Source organism: Eptatretus burgeri, chromosome 1, assembly GCF_056783735.1.
Source record: "Eptatretus burgeri isolate ZD-2024b chromosome 1, Ebu_testis_v1, whole genome shotgun sequence".
NCBI lineage: Eukaryota > Metazoa > Chordata > Myxini > Myxiniformes > Myxinidae > Eptatretus > Eptatretus burgeri.
Genome location: NC_140961.1, coordinates 129,982,583 through 130,001,287, shown reverse-complemented (window position 1 = coordinate 130,001,287; position 18,705 = coordinate 129,982,583). Strand labels below are relative to the sequence as shown.

The 18,705-nt window shown below is 48.2% G+C and overlaps 1 protein-coding gene across 1 annotated transcript; it reads left to right on the top strand.

Annotated features, from left to right (window-relative positions):
* Positions 1 to 278: 278 nt before the first annotated feature.
* LOC147035415 (G1/S-specific cyclin-D2-like) lies at positions 279 to 18,307 on the top strand. The gene is made up of 5 exons (XM_085897998.1): positions 279 to 1,187; positions 2,897 to 3,112; positions 4,785 to 4,944; positions 10,597 to 10,745; positions 16,903 to 18,307. The coding sequence occupies exons 1-5, from the start codon at positions 984 to 986 to the stop codon at positions 17,053 to 17,055; spliced, it is 882 nt and encodes a 293-aa protein (XP_085754124.1). The 5' UTR covers positions 279 to 983; the 3' UTR covers positions 17,056 to 18,307.
* Positions 18,308 to 18,705: the final 398 nt, after the last annotated feature.

Sequence of the window (18,705 nt, the reverse complement as noted above, 5' to 3'; positions counted from 1 at the left end):
TGTGTGGACGCGGGTAGGGGTTAGGGTACATTCCGGGTGTAGGTGGTAGTTGGGGTGGATGTGGTGTGCAATGTGCGACACCGCCCCCGCCGGCGAGCAAACGGAGAGACGCAGTCCATGTCGTGCGAGGCGAAGAGGGAAAACGCAGCCTCTCGACAGCAAAATCTGCCTGGTAACAACCCACGCCTGCGATTGGGCATGCAAATCGGAGCGGACCTTCCCCCGGCATGGAAACGCCAAAGCGGGCGAGCAGCGCCCCCTCCGCCCGATCGTTGGCGCGGACGCAGCGGTCAACGCGACCGTCGGCGTCGGACACGCGTCCCGAGCTTCACGGACCGACCGAGTTCGAGGAAACAACATTGTTATTATTATTCGTATTATGGTAGAGAGTAGTGGGAACGCGAGGTGAACGAACGCCGCCATCCGCTGGGGACCCACGAACCGGTGCCAGGGACCACCACGCACGCAGCGGCGGGTCCGCCCGCTGCCCACGCGGTGCAACCAGGGGGCGGCGCACGAGTCGTGGCTCCGCCAAGGGGGCGGCCAGATTAGCCGCGAGGCTTTGGGATTATGCATTGAAACTGCCGCCTCCCCTTCCTTCCCCTCCCCACCGCTATCCATCAAAGGCCATCAGCTGGTCTTCGAGATCGCGCTCACAGCGACTCCTCCGCTCCACCATTCCCGGCTCTCTCTCTTCCTCTCTCTCTCTCTCTCAGATCCCGGCGGACTTGCTGCCAGGCCGGAGAGCGCTCGCTCGGCCCTCCCATTAGGGCCTCCTCCCCCCCTCCTCCCAGCAAAACTCCCCCTGCGCGCCTCTCTTTCCGTCTCGCGGACATTCTCCCCCAGTAACCCTTCGGATCCCCCGGCAATCACAGCCGCGATATCGGGCCCGGCGCATATCGGGCGGGAGGTGGGGGAGAAGCGGCCCCGGGAACGTTCGAGGCCAGACCCACGGCCGGGCGGGCCGCATCGACTGTCCGAGCATGGCGCTCGAGTTGATATGCCGTGAGAGCGACGTCGACGCGCCTCGTCGCGCCTACTTCGACCGTAACTTGCTGAGCGAGCGCGTTCTGGACAACCTGCTCGCCATGGAGGATCGTTACGTGCCGCACTGCGCCTACTTCAAGTGCGTGCAGCGCGAGCTCAAGCCCGCCATGCGCCGCATCGTGTCCACCTGGATGCTCGAGGTGAGTGGCCGTGGCCGCACGGAGGCCGAAACGCGCGCGCGCGCGACTCTCCTCGCTACTTTCTTGATTACCGTATCCGTCCGCGTTTGTGTCGCTCCGCGCGCGCGCGTTTCGGCCTCCGTGCGGCCACGTGCGCTCAAAATTCACCTCGAAACACTTTCACTCGACGGGCCGAACCCCCCTCCGTTTATTCGGCTCGAAAGATTCGCCGGTTTGCACGTCGTCCTATTTTTTCCGAATTTTTTGCTGTATTTTTGGGGCGGATCACGCTCCGCGGCGCCTGCTGAGTTCCACGTCGGACGAGGCCGACAATCGCCGCGCGTTTTCCCATCCGCGGCCTCTTCTCACCCAACGTGTGCTCCCGTTGATGTTGAAACGCTAAACATCAACAATGAACCCCGTGAGCCTCGATCCGGTCCACACAATCAGTATTATGGGATATATATCCAAGTCGAGACGCCAGCGGCGCCCCGAGGGCGCCTCGCACGGAAAACTTTTTTTTTCCCTCCAAAAACACTTTCATCATCATCAAGAAAAACGATCAATTTAACATTTTATTCTTGACGTGTCAAACTTAAGTATGGCGCCCACCCTGTGTGACACGAAAAGGACACATCAATGCGGAGTGCGTTTACACGTTTCCGATGTATAGTTTATGCAATGCGCAGGCTGCAGGGCAGCCTCCCCAAAAAAAGGGTGAAATAACGAAACAAGTTTCGCCCATAAAGCGTCGTTTTCATCACATCTTGGATTCCACAACGTACTTTTACTCCGATGCGAGAAATGTAATAACAAGCGCGAAATCCGCACAAAGCACCCCATGGGAGAGGGACCTTCGGCTCTGAACAGTCTCCACTTTACCTCTCTTACACACACACACACACACACACACACACACACACACACACACACACACACACACACACACACACACACACACACACACACACACACACACACACACACACACACAAAATTTATATCGAAATATATAAATTATATATATATATATCAACACGAACATTCCTGAACGAAGTTCAAAATTGCTCGGTTCCTGAGTCAAGTTCAATGTCGGTGGTTTTCCATGCTTTCCTTGATGTTCATATCATGTGAACAAAACTCCCTTCTGTATTTTCTTCTCAATTTTTTTTGTTTTCAACAAATCCCAAACTTTTTTTTTCCGTTCTTACCATCAGATTTAATCCCACATATCAAATATGTTCTCACAGTCTCGAGTTGCATAATTCCGTGATTATTTTTTTTCGAACTTTCTAACAAATGGCATTGAACTATAAGCTCGATATATTTTTTTTCTTCAAACTGTGCGAATCATCAGTCTCTGACTCGAGCGTTAAACTCTTTAAAGTTGTATATAACTAGTCGACTTGTATGTGGCATTATAGCTCAAGTTATATATTTCTAACAAACTTTATGGTTAACTCAATGTCTGACTTGAGCCCCATCAGATATCTAAAGTCGTTATCTTAACAACTGCATGAATCGCACCTCTTGCATTCGGCCATGTTGGTGAAGCCTTAAGGATGTGTCTCTGCCCAGTGGGGTTGATTGGGAAATGGTGGGGAAACGAAGCTGTTGAGTGGAGAAACAACATAATGTTGCTGATATTTTATGGGAAGGGGTAGGGGAGAGGGTGGGGATGGCTCGTGCATTGTTGCTGTCGCAGTACACACAACCTGGTGCCCCTGCAGGTGTGTGAGGAGCAACGCTGTGAGGAAGAGGTCTTCCCCCTGGCAATGAACTACCTGGATCGCTTCCTATGCATCGTGGCCACAAGCAAAAGCCGCCTGCAGCTTCTCGCCGCCGCGTGCATGTTGCTTGCATCAAAGCTGCGCGAGACCGTGCCGCTCACTGCCGACAAGCTGTGTGTTTACACGGACCACTCCGTGTATCTGCAAGAGCTGCTGGTGAGCGCCACCCCTCAGACTCAACCTCTCTGCATGAAATGCACCCTTTCAGATAATCATAATGACCAACAGCTTGTACCCATTGACTTAGTCAATTTGTTTTTTATTATTTCATAATTGTGTTTATTTTTCATCGCTCTCATGGCCACGTACTTTTCGTGTAGTGATAAGGGGAAAAGCAACACACGGGAGCCCCTAGCGGCTTTCCGCCCACCACTGCAACACGCAAGTCGCCGCAACACGCGTTGCTAGTTGTGCGGATGTTGGTGCAACGGTTTCACATCCGGCCGGTGATAATAAAAAAAGCCACCACCAACGCTGAACTATAGACGTTGGAAAGTCTCCACCACGGCAAGGCTACTTGCTTTTAATTAATTCTTCACCGCTAATGTCGGTTTTTACTAAATTTGGGGCTTCTTGTTGGTTATGAGCACAGTTCTTTATTTAACCACTTAACATGCACTCGTCCCTCTTCAACTGCTAAGAATCACCATTTCGACAAAATATCCAGTTTCCTGCATTTCTGCCATAACTGGTGTTGTGAAGAGGGAAGTAACCTCCCGCTACATCTGTGGCATTCGCGCTAACTTGATAAGAACATCAGTGAGACATTTGAAAGGAATGCTTGCTGCTTTGACAACGCTTTGACAACCAATATTGGTATTGCCAAATAATCCTGTTGGGCCGTAGTTAGCTTAGAAATCAGGAAGGAACAAAATGGAGGAATATGTGTTCCACATCATCGGATGAGAGCCGTACGATGTGGGACAGCCAAGCTCAGGGGAATGGAAGCAGTTACTTTATTTAATTGGCTTTAAAGATCAAAACATTTAAATTTTAATAATGTGAAACCTAAACATGAATCAATGTCTGTATTTACGTAGCCCCCTCTGCAGTCCCTTCAATTGAAGCGAAAAGTGAGGTTTCACAGCTGAGTTAACAGCATTGTGAATATACATCCCCAATGATGGGGGTGGTGGGGGGGGGGTGACCTGAACCGCCATGTTTTCCGCACTAAACCCGAATGACTGTTCGTCTTTATAAAAGCATAAAAGCCCCAAAAGCTTCGGAGATCGTTGTCGAGGATAATTCGATCTTCAAATTTCTTTAGCTCGAAATCAAAGGATTTTTGACCTTTAAATGGAAAAGCAGAACATTAACGTTGATGAAGAGTGTGTCATTTCGAAGGCTTACCTGTTCGTCTTTGAGATATCCAGCTATTGTGGGTTGTAGGTCAAGTTCATTGTTTCCGTGCAGAATACGTGAGCATTTGCTGTTACGAGGAAATGTTGGTTTTGCTATTAAAGCGTTGAAAAATATTCTCTGCCCTGTTTGCCTCATGAGCCAATGATTATTGAACAGCAAACGAGAGGGCTTTGAATCCATAGATTATAGAGAAAAAAAAAAACAAGATATCAAAAAAATACTTAGGAATGTAAACTGAGGATTGCACAGCAAATCATTCTTATCAGTCGTCGTACGTCGCTTCGAATGAACTCGTCACATTTGTAGAATTTGTAACGTTATTATCCTTGGCCTACCTGCTATACCTTGGCTATACCTACCTTGGCCCCCTCATTGATGTGGATCTCAGCTCCAGACTGCATTTACAGTCCCTTCGTGCAGCCATGCCCTCTTCCTTATCCTCACCCTCTTTAACTCCTTGCTGCAGGACATGGAGCTGCTGGTTTTAGATCGGCTGCGGTGGGATCTGGCAGCGATTACCGCTCACGACTTCCTGGAACATCTGTTGCTGCAGCTGCCTTTACCTCCTGGCAAGCTGGACACCGTGCGGAAGCACTGCCGCACCTTCATCGCCCTCTGCGCCACTGGTTAGTGTGACACTGGATGTTCTCTTCGGCTAAAGTTCCGAGTAAGACCACGCTCTTTTGCCCGAGTCGTCCAGCTTTGGTTGCTTCATGCCTTTTATCATTATCGGAGTTACATTATGGAGGTTTTTATTTTCTTTGTGAAATACGTGGATGAAAAGAAGATAAGGAATGGCTACGCAAGAATGGAGATGTATCAAATTAATAGAAAGACGCCTCGGACTTTGTAGAATTCACCAGAGTGCACAGCCGTCTGTTTCTGGGTAATACTTCCTCCTTTAAAATCGTTCCGATTGATTTTGGTGTTTTGGATTGATCAGAATTACCTTTCAATTCTTGGTTTATTATTCCTCCTCACATCTTCCGCTCATAAACCTGTTGTGGCTGAAACCACAAAGGAGATTTATTGAAGGAGCAACCTTGTTCGATGACCCTGGCTGGCGCGGATCAAAGGTGCACGGACTCCTCCTCCACGTTAAACACCATTATCCAAAGTGAACATGGAAAGCGCCAAATTTGATAAAAACAGAAATGGGAGATGTGTATTGGAAACACCCATTCTCACCTTGTCCAATGACCTGTTGCCCCACAAGAGTGGAAGGTGTGGGCACAGATGAATGCTAAGCCGAGAGAAGCCACGAAACAGCAAGGTTGGAATCTAATCAAGTTGATTTGGGTTTATATACACAATGTTGTCAGGTAGAACAGATTTAAGCATTTCGTTCGTGATGAAACCAATGGACCCCAGTGATGAAACGAATGGACCCCAGTGATGAAACCAATGGACCCCAGTGAGGAAACCAATGGACCCAAGTGATGAAACCAATGGACCCCAGTGATGAAACCAATGGACCCTAGTGATGAAACCAATGGACCCTAGTGATGAAACCAATGGACCCAAGTGATGAAACGAATGGACCCCAGTGATGAAACCAATGGACCCAGTGATGAAACCAATGGACCCTAGTGATGAAACCAATGGACCCCAGTGATGAAACCAATGGACCCCAGTGATGAAACCAATGGACCCTAGTGATGAAACCAATGGACCCCAGTGAGGAAACCAATGGACCCAAGTGATGAAACCAATGGACCCCAGTGATGAAACGAATGGACCCCAGTGATGAAACCAATGGACCCCAGTGAGGAAACCAATGGACCCCAGTGATGAAACCAATGGACCCTAGTGATGAAACCAATGGACCCAGTGATGAAACCAATGGACCCTAGTGATGAAACCAATGGACCCCAGTGATGAAACCAATGGACCCCAGTGATGAAACGAATGGACCCCAGTGATGAAACCAATGGACCCCAGTGAGGAAACCAATGGACCCAAGTGATGAAACCAATGGACCCCAGTGATGAAACCAATGGACCCTAGTGATGAAACCAATGGACCCTAGTGATGAAACCAATGGACCCAAGTGATGAAACGAATGGACCCCAGTGATGAAACCAATGGACCCAGTGATGAAACCAATGGACCCTAGTGATGAAACCAATGGACCCCAGTGATGAAACCAATGGACCCCAGTGATGAAACCAATGGACCCCAGTGATGAAACCAATGGACCCTAGTGATGAAACCAATGGACCCCAGTGAGGAAACCAATGGACCCAAGTGATGAAACCAATGGACCCCAGTGATGAAACCAATGGACCCCAGTGAGGAAACCAATGGACCCCAGTGATGAAACCAATGGACCCTAGTGATGAAACCAATGGACCCAGTGATGAAACCAATGGACCCTAGTGATGAAACCAATGGACCCCAGTGATGAAACCAATGGACCCCAGTGATGAAACCAATGGACCCCAGTGATGAAACCAATGGACCCCAGTGATGAAACCAATGGACCCCAGTGATGAAACCAATGGACCCCAGTGATGAAACCAATGGACCCCAGTGATGAAACCAATGGACCCCAGTGATGAAACCAATGGACCCCAGTGATGAAACCAATGGACCCCAGTGATGAAACCAATGGACCCCAGTGATGAAACCAATGGACCCCAGTGATGAAACCAATGGACCCAGTGATGAAACCAATGGACCCTAGTGATGAAACCAATGGACCCTAGTGATGAAACCAATGGACCCTAGTGATGAAACCAATGGACCCTAGTGATGAAACCAATGGACCCTAGTGATGAAACCAATGGACCCCAGTGAGGAAACCAATGGACCCCAGTGAGGAAACCAATGGACCCCAGTGATGAAACCAATGGACCCCAGTGAGGAAACCAATGGACCCCAGTGAGGAAACCAATGGACCCCAGTGAGGAAACCAATGGACCCCAGTGAGGAAACCAATGGACCCAAGTGATGAAACCAATGGACCCAGTGATGAAACCAATGGACCCCAGTGATGAAACCAATGGACCCCAGTGAGGAAACCAATGGACCCCAGTGAGGAAACCAATGGACCCAACTGATGAAACTAATGGACCCCAGTGAGGAAACCAATGGACCCAAGTGATGAAACCAATGGACCCAGTGATGAAACCAATGGACCCCAGTGATGAAACCAATGGACCCCAGTGATGAAACCAATGGACCCCAGTGATGAAACCAATGGACCCCAGTGATGAAACCAATGGACCCCAGTGATGAAACCAATGGACCCCAGTGATGAAACCAATGGACCCCAGTGATGAAACCAATGGACCCCAGTGAGGAAACCAATGGACCCCAGTGATGAAACCAATGGACCCCAGTGATGAAACCAATGGACCCTAGTGATGAAACCAATGGACCCCAGTGAGGAAACCAATGGACCCCAGTGATGAAACCAATGGACCCCAGTGAGGAAACCAATGTACCCCAGTGAGGAAACCAATGGACCCCAGTGAGGAAACCAATGGACCCCAGTGAGGAAACCAATGGACCCAAGTGATGAAACCAATGGACCCAGTGATGAAACCAATTGGCCCCAGTGATGAAACCAATTGGCCCCAGTGATGAAACCAATGGACCCCAGTGAGGAAACCAATGGACCCCAGTGAGGAAACCAATGGACCCAGTGATGAAACCAATGGACCCTAGTGATGAAACCAATGGACCCTAGTGATGAAACCAATGGACCCTAGTGATGAAACCAATGGACCCCAGTGAGGAAACCAATGGACCCCAGTGAGGAAACCAATGGACCCTAGTGATGAAACCAATGGACCCTAGTGATGAAACCAATGGACCCCAGTGAGGAAACCAATGGACCCCAGTGATGAAACCAATGGACCCCAGTGAGGAAACCAATGGACCCCAGTGATGAAACCAATGGACCCCAGTGAGGAAACCAATGGACCCCAGTGAGGAAACCAATGGACCCCAGTGAGGAAACCAATGGACCCCAGTGAGGAAACCAATGGACCCCAGTGATGAAACCAATGGACCCCAGTGAGGAAACCAATGGACCCCAGTGAGGAAACCAATGGACCCCAGTGAGGAAACCAATGGACCCCAGTGAGGAAACCAATGGACCCAAGTGATGAAACCAATGGACCCAGTGATGAAACCAATTGGCCCCAGTGATGAAACCAATGGACCCCAGTGAGGAAACCAATGGACCCAACTGATGAAACTAATGGACCCCAGTGAAGAAAGCAATGGACCCCAGTGAGGAAACCAATGGACCCCATTGAGGAAACCAATGGACCCCAGTGAGGAAACCAATGGACCCAAGTGATGAAACCAATGGACCCAGTGATGAAACCAATGGACCCCAGTGATGAAACCAATGGACCCCAGTGATGAAACCAATGGACCCCAGTGATGAAACCAATGGACCCCAGTGATGAAACCAATGGACCCCAGTGATGAAACCAATGGACCCCAGTGAGGAAACCAATGGACCCCAGTGATGAAACCAATGGACCCCAGTGATGAAACCAATGGACCCCAGTGATGAAACCAATGGACCCTAGTGATGAAACCAATGGACCCCAGTGAGGAAACCAATGGACCCCAGTGAGGAAACCAATGGACCCCAGTGATGAAACCAATGGACCCCAGTGATGAAACCAATGGACCCCAGTGATGAAACCAATGGACCCTAGTGATGAAACCAATGGACCCTAGTGATGAAACCAATGGACCCCAGTGATGAAACCAATGGACCCAAGTGATGAAACCAATGGACCCAGTGATGAAACCAATGGACCCTAGTGATGAAACCAATGGACCCTAGTGATGAAACCAATGGACCCTAGTGATGAAACCAATGGACCCTAGTGATGAAACCAATGGACCCTAGTGATGAAACCAATGGACCCTAGTGATGAAACCAATGGACCCCAGTGATGAAACCAATGGACCCCAGTGATGAAACCAATGGACCCAAGTGATGAAACCAATGGACCCAGTGATGAAACCAATGGACCCCAGTGATGAAACCAATGGACCCCAGTGATGAAACCAATGGACCCCAGTGATGAAACCAATGGACCCCAGTGATGAAACCAATGGACCCCAGTGATGAAACCAATGGACCCCAGTGATGAAACCAATGGACCCCAGTGATGAAACCAATGGACCCCAGTGAGGAAACCAATGGACCCCAGTGATGAAACCAATGGACCCTAGTGATGAAACCAATGGACCCCAGTGAGGAAACCAATGGACCCTAGTGATGAAACCAATGGACCCCAGTGAGGAAACCAATGGACCCCAGTGAGGAAACCAATGGACCCTAGTGATGAAACCAATGGACCCTAGTGATGAAACCAATGGACCCAAGTGATGAAACCAATGGACCCAAGTGATGAAACCAATGAACCCAGTGATGAAACCAATGGACCCCAGTGAGGAAACCAATGGACCCTAGTGATGAAACCAATGGATCCTTGTTGATGCCTTAAGGTATATTTACTGGATGATTATGTGTGTTACTGTTGGTACCATTAGTACTTTATCATTAGCATGTTGTTGTTTCTTAATGCTATTATATGTGCTTTGAACAATCGGATTCTTATTTTTCTGAATTGATCACAGATGTAAAATATTCTAGTATATTTGGTAGGCCGGTGAAAGACCTTGCCACCCTGGGTGTGAATGTGTAGATTGTGGTTTGATGTATTGACCCGACTAGGCCGTCAGGCGGCGCCTCATCCCATATTCCATGCCTCACACTCTAGCCAGGCCACAGGTACACCATAACGGTCTCTTTATCAACCGGAGATAGTAATCAAAGTAAAGCTGACGATCCAGACATTATCCCTCCGTCGGAGCAAGAGATCATCGCCATCACATCTTTCGAATCAAAGATTTGCCCTGCCTTGTTCCGATGAAGAGATGATGCCCGAAACCGTCAGCTTTACTCTGCTCCACATGTATGCTTCGTTGCTCAGGTGATAGTTACCAGACATTTGGTAAACATTAACCTGGAAGTTTTCATACTATCACCAGTGGTGTCATCACTCTCAAAATATTTAATAAACTCAAAATTGCAATAAATGGCATTTTCAGACTCAGTTAGTTGTTATAACAACGTGAAGTGAGATTAAAAAATATATATATATTTGACATATCACTGAGCATTCTTATGGACCACCTTTGGGGGATCTTTTCCTCACGAGATAGTTCTTCCCATCTTGACAACATGTTACGCTTGAGTGTAACCGAACACTGGCTGACTCGCGCTCCCCTCTGTGCAGATAACAAATTCATCTCGTGTCCTCCATCCATGGTGGCCTGTGGCAGCGTCACCGCAGCCGTGCACGGGTTGCAGCTCGAGGTTGGGATCCCCTTGCTCGCTCGGCAGCCGCTCACCAATCAACTCGCCAACCTCACACACACAGATGCGGTGAGCAAGTACTGTACTACGTCGTCACTCAACCCTATACCACGTCATCATTCGAACCTCTCTTCTGGTTATATCCACTTGCCTTCCTAATCTACCGTCGTTACCTTTCCTCTTCATTATTTCCTTAAGTAGTTTTTGTTTTTGTCTGCCTCATGCCTTGGCTATATATTCTAACCACTCTGCTTCCCTAATCACCCCTCCTCCACGAGCTTCCTTTCTTTGACATTCCTCTTTCTCCAACCTCCACCTCTCACCCTCTATCTCCACTCTGGCCTCATCTGTGACCGTTCTGTCCATGACCCCAAACACCAATACGCCTGAGTGTCCATCCTTGCATGCTGGTACCTCCCAGTTCCAGGCAACTGCGTTATCTTAACGGCTCACAAGTATGTAACTAGCCTGGGCTCAAAGGCATTCCATGCATTGTTTATTCAATTCTTTTTTTTTCATTCCACATTGTACAGAGTGCCTTTACTCGTTGGAGCACCAAACCTCTTGCTTCGTTGTTTGAGAATCCAAATGCAGAAATGTCTCTTTTATCACCCAGAGCCTGTGCAGAGAGGCTGCAGTTTGCAAGGGCCTGCGCGAGTCCGCCAGTCTAAACACTGAGGCCTTGGCTGAGGCTTCAAGGCTTAGCCCATTGTCTTGTTGATCTTGCGTAACAATCCTGTGCCGGTGGCTTTATCGACCAACTCACCTAATACCACAGTAAACTTTCCACTCGGCTCACACAGTGACTAATTACTCCCATTGACCTAAGACGACCCATGAGACCCGAGTCACAAGAACTGCATCCCATACTGATAGCCGTTGGGATCTTTTATATCCATCCCATCAGAAAGCACGTTTTAAACAGGACTATGCTTTCCTTTCGTATGCAGCATGTGGCTGCCGGTTGCATAATTTGCTAGAGCCGTGGGCGTGCCGCTGATGCAGTGCCCCCTGGAGGTGAGAGCAGTAATTTACAATTCGTCCGGGAAGTCGGCGATAGCTCGCCAACTTGTCGCGAAGGGCACTCTGGGATCTTTAACGTCCACCAACTAATGCCGGCACACAGACACATCGATGAATCACCCTGCCTGTGAAACACTGGGATGACAGTTCAGAGCTGGATCGGGATTCAAACCCAGACTTGACAGCTAAGAAGCGAGTGTGCATACCTCCACAGTATCCAAGCAGCGCCGTGGCTTCGCCGACGTCGATAGTGCGACATCAATCTACAAGTCTGCCCACATCCTCAGCACACGCTGCCCTTGCAAAGCAGCAGAGCCGTGAACAACGTCCTTTTTCAACGTGAAATCTCAAAATGTAACAAATGCGAAGCAAAACAGTTCGCATGCTTTCGAAGAATTTAACACTTTCACGTGCACTTCCTCTTAGTGCATTCACAGCAGCGGAAATGTGAGCCGAACAACGAATTGTCAAATGTTTCATACGACATGTACAAAAGGTAATTGTGCTGTCGGTTTGTGGAATGTGATGCATCGAAAGCCGTGACCCCGTTATGAAATCATCAAATTGCTGAATGGAAGTGATTCAGCATCACGACGGCCCATTCGCTTCCATCTGGAAACAGTGACCGATTTTTATTTCACTTTTTCGTTTCACATCCGATGAAAGCATTGTGCCAAAGTAGCACACGACTTCCACAGCGAATTGTAACCCGCCGCTGACACGAGTACGTAAAATTCCGCCATTGTCAGGAGATCGTGAGAATAAAGCTGGGGGTGCTGAGAAGGAACCGTCAGTTGCACATAGAGGCACATTCATGAGGCCGAGAGATGAACCTGAAGGCCATTGTTAAAATAAAATAAATAAAAACAATGGTGAGATATTACAACGTTCCATTTCCGGTTGACAGCTCGGATATTTTTTCGAGCAGTTCGTTCACGATGTAAAATGGCAGTCGCGCACTTCCCTTTGACCCGGTCGGGTCTGGGTTTGATTCTCGGCCGGACGATGAACTCTCGGATTGGTGTTTCAGAGGCAGGGCACCAACTCTTTGGTGTGATCACAGGTGGAAACGTATTCATCAATCTGAGGAACCTTACAAGAGTAGGCAGTGAAATCGAGTTCATTTGTCACTCTCATGTTCACTCGTCATGGGGAAGTTTCGTCTTGTTGGTAAAAGGGATTTTCACAACCCAGCAGATACAGGCTGAAACTGGCAGTCGGTTGAAGAGTGGGTTGCGAACTGAGTCACTTTAAAGACGGTAAAGTCTGGAGGAAGCTCCAAACTCGAGATTATTTTCCTGGCGGCATGTACCAACCTTTATCATGATGTAAACATGTGTTTAAGAGTTTAGCAAAACTACCTTGTTACACAATTTGTTCTGACGAGATTGGCAATTTGGAGAAGTCACAGTTCCACTGTAATGTCATCTGACCTGATGGGTGTTCAAGGCAGCCGGTGAGCTTTGAGAAACAACGTTCACACCAGAGAACCGGGCTGGCAGGATGGCCGAGAGGTACGCACACTCGTCTCTTAGCTGTCTTGCCTGGGTTTAAACCCCGACCCAACTATAAACTGTCATCGTGGTGTTTCACAGACAGGGTGAATCATCAATGTGTGTGCAGTCCCTCGGATGGTGGACGTTAAACTCGGTGTCCCGTCTACCGGCATTAGTTGGTGGATGTTGAAGATCCCACGGTGTCCTTCGTGAAGAGTGGGCGAGCGATAACCGGCACCCCGAACAAATAAAAAAAATTCCTGCCCTAACCAGCAGAGGGCACTGCATTAGTGGCACAGCCACACCCCACAGCAAATGATGCAACCAAGTAGCCAGCCACATGCTCCATACAAAATGAATGAACCAGAGAATATGTCTCATGGCGGACCTCGACAAAAAAAACAAACATTGTATCGTGTGGAAGACAAACACTTCAGTAGACATCTGAGTGCTTTTACATAATTACAAGGACATCAGCAGACAGTGGACAAATCAGTGTAATGGATTTGATGCTGGAATCTCAGCATCATTAGCTAAATCCTTAAACGGGCAACTAGAAACAGGCAAACTCATCTGAAGTCTTAGATGTCCTTTATAGGAGTGAGAGAGGTTGAGGCTCATGGAAGGGCAAGGTAGATTTGGCAGTGGGACAAGCATCAAGGGAATGGACAAACAGGATAAGAGGAAAGGGGGGGGAGGGGAGGAAACACTGAAACTCGCAAGTACGAAACAGTTAATGGGGGGGGGGGTAATAAAGATCATGGCGCGGAATTGAGGATGACAAGAGATGGCGAGCGGTGCACCGCTGTACACATAAAAGGCTGACAAAGAAACGGCAGAACATCTTTCTTTTCTCACTTTAACCCCTTCCACTTTTCCCTGCATGTGTAATGTATACAGTAGATGGCCTCCGAGAAAAAAAAAGTATTTACTTGGAGGGGACCTGTAAAAGAAGAATAGTCAGAAGATCAAATTGTCATGGTTCGTTTATCCTGTGGTGGTAACAATGTTTGGTTAATTCTTTTGGTTTGGCCTGTTTATCATTCCAATCCGAGCCTCACGATGCTGTGACCTCAAGTTCCAGTCTTCTTACACTGTCAACTTGTTATCTCCTACCCCGAGTCTGTTATTAATGCAAAAGTTACATCAATATCTGACAATGTCCTTGTCATAAATGCAATGAATGAATGAGCTCTTCCAGGAGCTCATTGTAAGACTAAATAAATAATGGTTCCTGAAGGCATGTATGTACCACCGTGTACTATTCCCTCCCACGAAAAATAATTAATTGCCAGAGTTCCAAATTGGCTCCGATCCCAAACTCATTCGACATGCCTCATGCCCAGATATTAACGCATGCATGTGCCGCATACGAAAAGGATGTCGCCATCTTCGAGTGGAGGCTCCGGATGGAGGCACAGCTGGGCTGATGCCCGATTGGCTTAGCCTGCATCGTTAACCGATATCTTTCATTCATTTTGGATCCCAAAAGTTGTGACAAGTGTCAATCAATTTTTTTTCTGTCCAGTGGACTCAAATGTAGAAACATAATCTGCATCGGAAGAGCATATCGTCTTGAACCTACCAACGGTTTTTTTTTTTTGTTTTTTTTTGAATGGCTGCTCTTAAATATGCAACTTCACTTTTCGTCGTCTCCTCGATTCATGAACGCTCCTTTCGTTAACCGACATCATGCTGTCGAACCTCTCGGCCTGGAATGTGGCATTTTTTTTGGCATCCGGTTTTAAAAAAATTGGCCATTCTGTTCACAGTATCGGAGAGACGGTTCGACGTCGGAACCAAACCGGCCCAAATTGATTGGACACATAATCTCAGACCTCAATAACAAGCCGCACGCTAATTTTAAGATCAAAATCAGCACGTTCGTGTTTGCACGAGTTTAGACTCACTATCGATGTATTTTGTTTGTTCGAGTTTGTGGCCACAAGTTTACCATAACTTCGTCGCTCAGCAATTTGCTCTGTGGTTCCAAGTCAAGGAATGAACTTTATGAATCATGCCTGTTGGCCCAGTTGGGATGGGGATAAGAGGGGGAGGGGGTTGAAAATTTTTTTCTGAAAAGGCTGTTAAATTACAGTGTTCCTTTTTACTCTGTGCATGCAGGGCTTTGGATGTGGTAACTCTATCGGTGAAATTTCATGAAACTTCGAGTCCAGGTGTCCGTTCATACGTGTTCATTAATTTTCAATCGAATCGCCGATCTATCTTGCCATTGTGAAAAAAAAAAGTATTGTACGAGCCGTTTTTGAGCACGTACGATCCGCACACAAATTTTCCATAAGGCGGGCTCATGAAAATTTCCCCCTTTGGCTCCGATTCCCACACAAATCGAGGCGTATCCATTGTGCCATGGCTTGTCAGGTGACCTGCAGATTACAGGCTGTGGATTCCTGAGGGAGTACCCAAGAGCTCCCTTTATCCCCGCCTTTATCGGTCCCTGTTGACGGCACAATGGATGCAGGAAGGGCAGTTTTGCACTGGGAGTGTTTGCTGTCTACGAAAGTGCCCGTGGCACCCGCTCTGCCGTTTGTCTTGAGTTGTTTGCTTGGCCAGGTGCTTTGTATGCGCAGGAAATCTCCTCACTTCAAACCCGGGTGGCGTATGCAGGGAGGGGGTTTGACAGTGAGGAAAGGGGGGGGGAGAGAGGGGTGTATGGGGTGGAAGTGTTTTATCCCCATTGTTTTTGTTTTGTTTTTGTGAATGGAAAATGCACAGTGACACCATGAATGAATGTGGCGCAGTAGGCGCTGGCCAGATCGGCGGTGTGTGGCTGTGCAGCTTTGGCTTATCCTGTACTGAGGGTCAATGGAGCGGTGCAGGAAAGAGGCGGTTACCAATGCCGGGTTGGAAGTGGTGGCAGACGAATGTCCACAGAACTATCACAGGCACATATTTCACCTGTGCAGCCTTTGAGAAAGCCGATTTCTGCAGATCGCAACCTGGGAAACGCTTGCAGTCCAATCTGAGAGCAGGGGTGGCCTGTGCAGGCATGCGTATGGGGCGGCCCATGCAGGCCTGCCGCAGAATTCGGAACAAGCCACCCTATTCATGCGGCCCCCGACCACCAAATCCCTTGAATTGCTCCGAGCCGCTTTGGAAAGAGAGACGGACAATGGGCCCGGGTGCATTCCTGAGCTCGCCTCGTCATGGGAAATGGGAAAGCCGTTTGGGCCCCTCTGGAAGGACACGGGACAGCTGGTAAAAAGAGCCCGTCCTTTTGAAGTGCGGCCCGTGTTTTGATTTGCTGCGGACGGAATGCGAGATACAAAGGAAATGTGTTCCAGGCTTGGGCCAGAGCACACAGAGGAGGCTAGCCGTCCTAAATCATGGTGGGTCCGAGCAGCTTCTCAGCTTCCAGTCACCACAAAAGGGCCTCAGAAAGCCTCGGATAGTTGCTGCTTACATTTGCTCTGCCATGATAGAAGGTCGATTGCCCCCGAAATTTGTAAAATGTCCATAGTTGTGAAAGACTGCATAAACCGATCATAGGTGGAGTCGGATTATAATTTACAATGACTCCCCCAAAACTCGTCCTGTTGCAATCGTTACATATTGTATCCACAAAATGCTCAGCGAGTTGTCCGGAGAACAGAGGCATGTGTCTCATAAGTCCGGGCTCAGGTTCATGCTCCTCCCACTAACTTATTGTGTCTTCCTCCACCCACGATTTCCCCACCCTTCTACAGGATTGCCTCCGTGGCTGCCAGGAGCAGATCGAGGAGTTGCTGGAGAACAGCCTGAGACACACGCAGCATCCTGCTCCGGCCACCGAACCCAAGGCCCTGGATGAGATCGACAGTGCTTGCACGCCCACCGACGTACGCGACGTGAACCTGTGAGCACCACCCACTGGTGCCCGATCTCCCTCCACTGGGTGCACCACGGAGGTAAACACGGCAAGATTGGAACGAGGAAGGCTTCCCTCAGGTTTTCACTCACAGTGATGCCAGCTGCTTTGATCACGACTGCCATGCCGCCAAATCGGCAACAGAGATATCTCTGCACCTTGGTGCCCCAGCCGGAGAAGAAATGAGACGGTGCCGGTCAGATTCTGCTACCCGTCACCTGTGCCTTCCTGTTCAAACCAACGTGTAATCAACACTGTCTTTAGTCGACACGCCGTGCCTTTTTTAGCCCTAAAGCCAAACAGCCAACCACTGCCCAAGTTCTGCACACTCCAATTCAGGGTTTAGGGTCCATCGTGCCCGTCAGGCTTCAGCACACTCGGGGCACTACTTAAAGAAGCAAACAAAGCCTTTTGAACACTGCTCCTCAACCACAGTTCGTTAAACAAAAGTTATACAAACAGGTTTGTCAGTTTCCTGTACAGACTTTACCATTTGGGGGTTTGGGGGAGGGGGGGTGAGGGGGAGTGGAAAGAAGCACTTTTATGACTTGCTATTTGGGGAAATGTTTGTAGCAATTAATTTGCAGTAATGAACATTAGACAGGTGTTACAACCATTATTTTTAACAACCAGATTATTTTTTTTTTCCCTCTCTTCTTCGTTCTCTCTTTCCTCTATCTGTCAGGATACTTGTCATTCTCTCTTCATGGCCCTCTGCTCATGAAGAAAACGTAACTCACGTGACGACACCACGATCTTTGCAAAGAACATGCAAACTAATGTATTCCCGCTGCTTTGCTGGACAGGGTAAAGCACCATTCCAGGCCGAGGGAGAAACGTTTAAACAAGTAAAAGAAAAAAAGAAAAAAACAATTGCCTTTCTAGATGCCATGCACAACAGCTCTAAGGCCACAATTAAAGCCAGCTAATTAAAAAGAGACATGAGGAAGGAAACGAGTATATTTTTTGCCATGGTTGTTGGATCAAATACAGTGCCTGTGATTGCTGCCAAGGTTGGAGATGGTACAGGGGACAAGCCTGGGGTGGGTGAACACAGAAAATGAACTGTCATGTATGCCAAGGCCATCCAAAAGCTGCTTGACTTTTTTTGTTGTTGTTAAGGCAACTGCTGTTAAGTTGCCAGTAAACCTCGTGCTGCTATTATTGAGTAAACTATGTATGCGACGGCTTATTTTTTCTGATTGTTAGGTGAAACACCGTAGAATAAATGAGTCTGAAAGTCATCGGGGTAGTTTGATTTCAGGCTGTTTTTCTCATCGCTTCTTGCCTCCTCCAAAGAATCAGAAACAATTATTTTGATATCATAACTACAAGTTCCACCGTGATTTCTGGTTGTTGAGACCTCCGAGCTGCAGTCTATGCGGTCACTTGCTGGAATTTTATATTTCTAGCTCACACTCACTCATTGAGGGTATATTTAAGGATTATAGACTGTGATATTGAAGGAGTGACATCGTGTGTTTTGTGCAAATCGTTGGGCCTACGTTCAAAGAAGTTAAGGTAGTGCCAAGAACCAGAACATTGGCCCAATTACACCGCGTCTCGAGAGAGAAAGTAACGGTAACCGATTCGTAGACCAGTGTTGTAGCCCTCGGGAATGGAATCGTGGAGCTTATTGTTC

Bases quoted from the DNA above. Each gene is read 5' to 3' on its own strand.
- LOC147035415 (XM_085897998.1), top strand. From the start codon at position 984: ATGGCGCTCGAGTTGATATGCCGTGAGAGCGACGTCGACGCGCCTCGT. The intron at 3,113-4,784 runs GTGAGCGCCACC...TCCTTGCTGCAG, and splicing joins TGTATCTGCAAGAGCTGCTG to GACATGGAGCTGCTGGTTTT. The intron at 4,945-10,596 runs GTTAGTGTGACA...CCCTCTGTGCAG, and splicing joins CATCGCCCTCTGCGCCACTG to ATAACAAATTCATCTCGTGT.